The 2,692-nt window shown below is 38.5% G+C and overlaps 1 protein-coding gene across 1 annotated transcript in view; it reads left to right on the forward strand.

Annotated features, from left to right (window-relative positions):
• wapla (WAPL cohesin release factor a) overlaps positions 1 to 2,692 on the forward strand; it is a 24,429-nt gene that overhangs the window by 7,399 nt on the left and 14,338 nt on the right. The window contains exon 7 of the mRNA XM_024297391.2: positions 287 to 448. Coding sequence (XP_024153159.1) covers positions 287 to 448 — 162 coding nt within the window. The remainder of the gene's footprint in view (positions 1 to 286; positions 449 to 2,692) is intronic.

Below are 2,692 nucleotides of genomic sequence, written 5' to 3' on the forward strand. Positions count from 1 at the left end.
AATGACCTTTTTTGGTCTTTTAGCAATTTTCCCTGACAAACGATTCTAGTGTTTGTTTATTTGGAGCTGAATTTCCCCCATGGCCACTGATGTTTGCTGAGCGCATCGTTTTAAAGTTCACCTAAACTTTTGCCCTATCTCATGTGACATCTGTTAGCAGCACTTATTAAAGATGTGCGTACTTAGCCGGCTTTTCCGTGTGTGGTAAATCACGCAGACGTGCCATTAAACAAGAAGTCCTGCGTCTGTACGCGCCCCATTTCTCTGCTTATTTCCCCTCCTTTAGGCCATGTTATCCAGCAGCAGCAAGGACAGCAACTCCCATAAAGATGATGGCTTGTTCAAAGCCCCCCCGCCGCCCCCCAAAGTCATTAAGTCAGAGACCATCCCCACGCGACTTAACCAGGACATCGTGACGACGCTAAAGTGCAGGAAGGAACACAAAGAGGTGAGTCCAGGGCAGACGGTTGTATTTTTCATGAGGAAGTATTTACTCAAAACCTGCTTTGACCTTTTCTCAATGCAGATAAAACAGTAAAGACGCTGTCTTTGTTTGCCAAAGTTATTTTGAGATAAAGATAGTGAGGAGATCACAGATCCTTGAAGCTTCCAGCTTGTTGTTAACACTTCTAGTCCTGGATCTCTGTTATTCACTCATCCTCCTAGAACAGGGTTGCTCCTTATGCCAATTGTATACCAGCAACAAATAAATAAATAAAATAGGCTTGCATAATAAATTGCAAAAGATGGCAAAAACTGCAATAAATGGTTTCCTTCAACTTTTACACACATGAGACAAAGTCATGGCAGCTTGAACTATTTAGAAATCATATAAAGCCTGTTATACATTTAACCAATTGGATTAACCCCCCCCGACAGGTCGCTGACCAATCAGCGGAGCCCTTTTAATACGTTAAGTACGTCACTTGATTGACATGCAGAATGGGCAGTCGTATGTACTCGGGGACTTTCATCACTACTACACGTGTGTTTTAACAACACACACATTCATCAGAAAGCTTCGTTGAAAGTGAGACAGGCGCGCTTCGTTTGATCAGCCGTCCCGTCATGAGAATCCCACATGAAGGATCCCAGTCCACTCGAGCAGCAGAGTTGTCCAGAAGCACACGTTATTCGAGCCCTACCTCCGTGCGCTCTGTCACCACCGCTCCCCTGCCAAGCCCACCACCACTGCTATTATCTGGGGATACCTGGTTGATCCTGCTGCATAGCATAAGCTCGTCTCAAATATTAAAATTAAACCAAAATAAAGAGACTGAGCTGCAGAATTTGAGTTTTGCCTCCAAATCATCTTTAGAAAGGTGTGGGCATTTACTGTCAAACTCTCAACTGTAGATGTGGCTGCTAATTATGGCTGCCACGACTAATCGACTAATTAAAAAGTCAACAACTAATTTGATTGTCAATTAGTCGATTTCTTTATATTATATGGAGTCGGGGTGTAATAAAGTTGAAAGTTATAATGACATTATGCTATCTATTTTGGATTATTTTGACATTTATTAAGGTTTTCTAGGCTATGTTGGAGTTTAGCTAATATTTCAGTTATATGGAAGCAATTTTGGCTAATTCAGGATTTTTTTTCAGTTTTTTTAGGCTAATTTGGCATTTAACTAATATTTTTGCTGGCTTTCAGCTTAGCTTTTTGGACTATTTTGGCATTTTATTAAGGTTTTCTTGGCTAATATAGGAGTTTAGGTAATATTTCAGCTGCATGCTAACTATTTTGGCTAATTTAGTTTTTTTTTTTTCAGTTTTTAGGCTAACTTGGAATTTAGCTAATATTTAAGCTACATGCTAGCTATATTGGCTAATTTAGGATTTTTTTTCATTTTTTTTTGGCTAATTTCACATTTAACTAATATTTTTTCTGGCTATCAGCTTCAGAATTTTCAGCTATCAATTTCAGAATTTTCAGCTATCAATTTCAGCATTTTCAGCTATCAGCACTAGCATCTTTAGTGGCCAAATTCAGCTAACACCATTCACACTAGCATTATCGCAGGTGATGCTATATGTCTATTTTTTAGTTAGTTTAAAGTTAATTATGCTTAAGATGTGTGGTTTACATCGACTTTGCGCATGACCTGATTAGTCGACTAATCTGAAAAAATGATTGGTGATTAGTGGACTATTGAAATAATCGTTTGTGGCAGCACTAGTGCTAATGCGGCTTGTTTTTCCTCGACTGATCCGAGGTCAGTCCCTCAGAAAGAACCTAGAACCGCTCACTGTGGAGAACGACAGGCTCTTAATAGAACAATGACAGAAACTTAATAACATTCATCTAAATCAGGGGTCTCAAGCTCAAATCAGCCGGGGGCCGCTGGAGGCGGGGTCTAGGTGAGGCTGGGCCGCATCAGGATTTTCACAAGAAAATCGCTGAGAAAACATTCTAGTGTTCTCAAATATCTTTATTTTTAACACAAAATAATGAATAAATAATGAACGACGTGTATAGATCTTTGTCCGTGTTGATTTATAAATATAAAAAAATAAGGGTAGTTAATGTCTGTTTCTGAAATAGTTTATATTGAAGATTAAATTTAAGATATATTGCTAGAGGGTAGGATTGAAAAAGTTTTTTTAACTTCTTCCTACTCCATTTCAAACTACATAATTGAGGTGTAATGTTTTTATAAAGAATTTTCTGTTGTTGTTTTCTTGTTTT

This window comes from Oryzias melastigma, linkage group LG15 (assembly GCF_002922805.2).
Source record: "Oryzias melastigma strain HK-1 linkage group LG15, ASM292280v2, whole genome shotgun sequence".
Classification (NCBI taxonomy): Eukaryota; Metazoa; Chordata; class Actinopteri; order Beloniformes; family Adrianichthyidae; genus Oryzias; species Oryzias melastigma.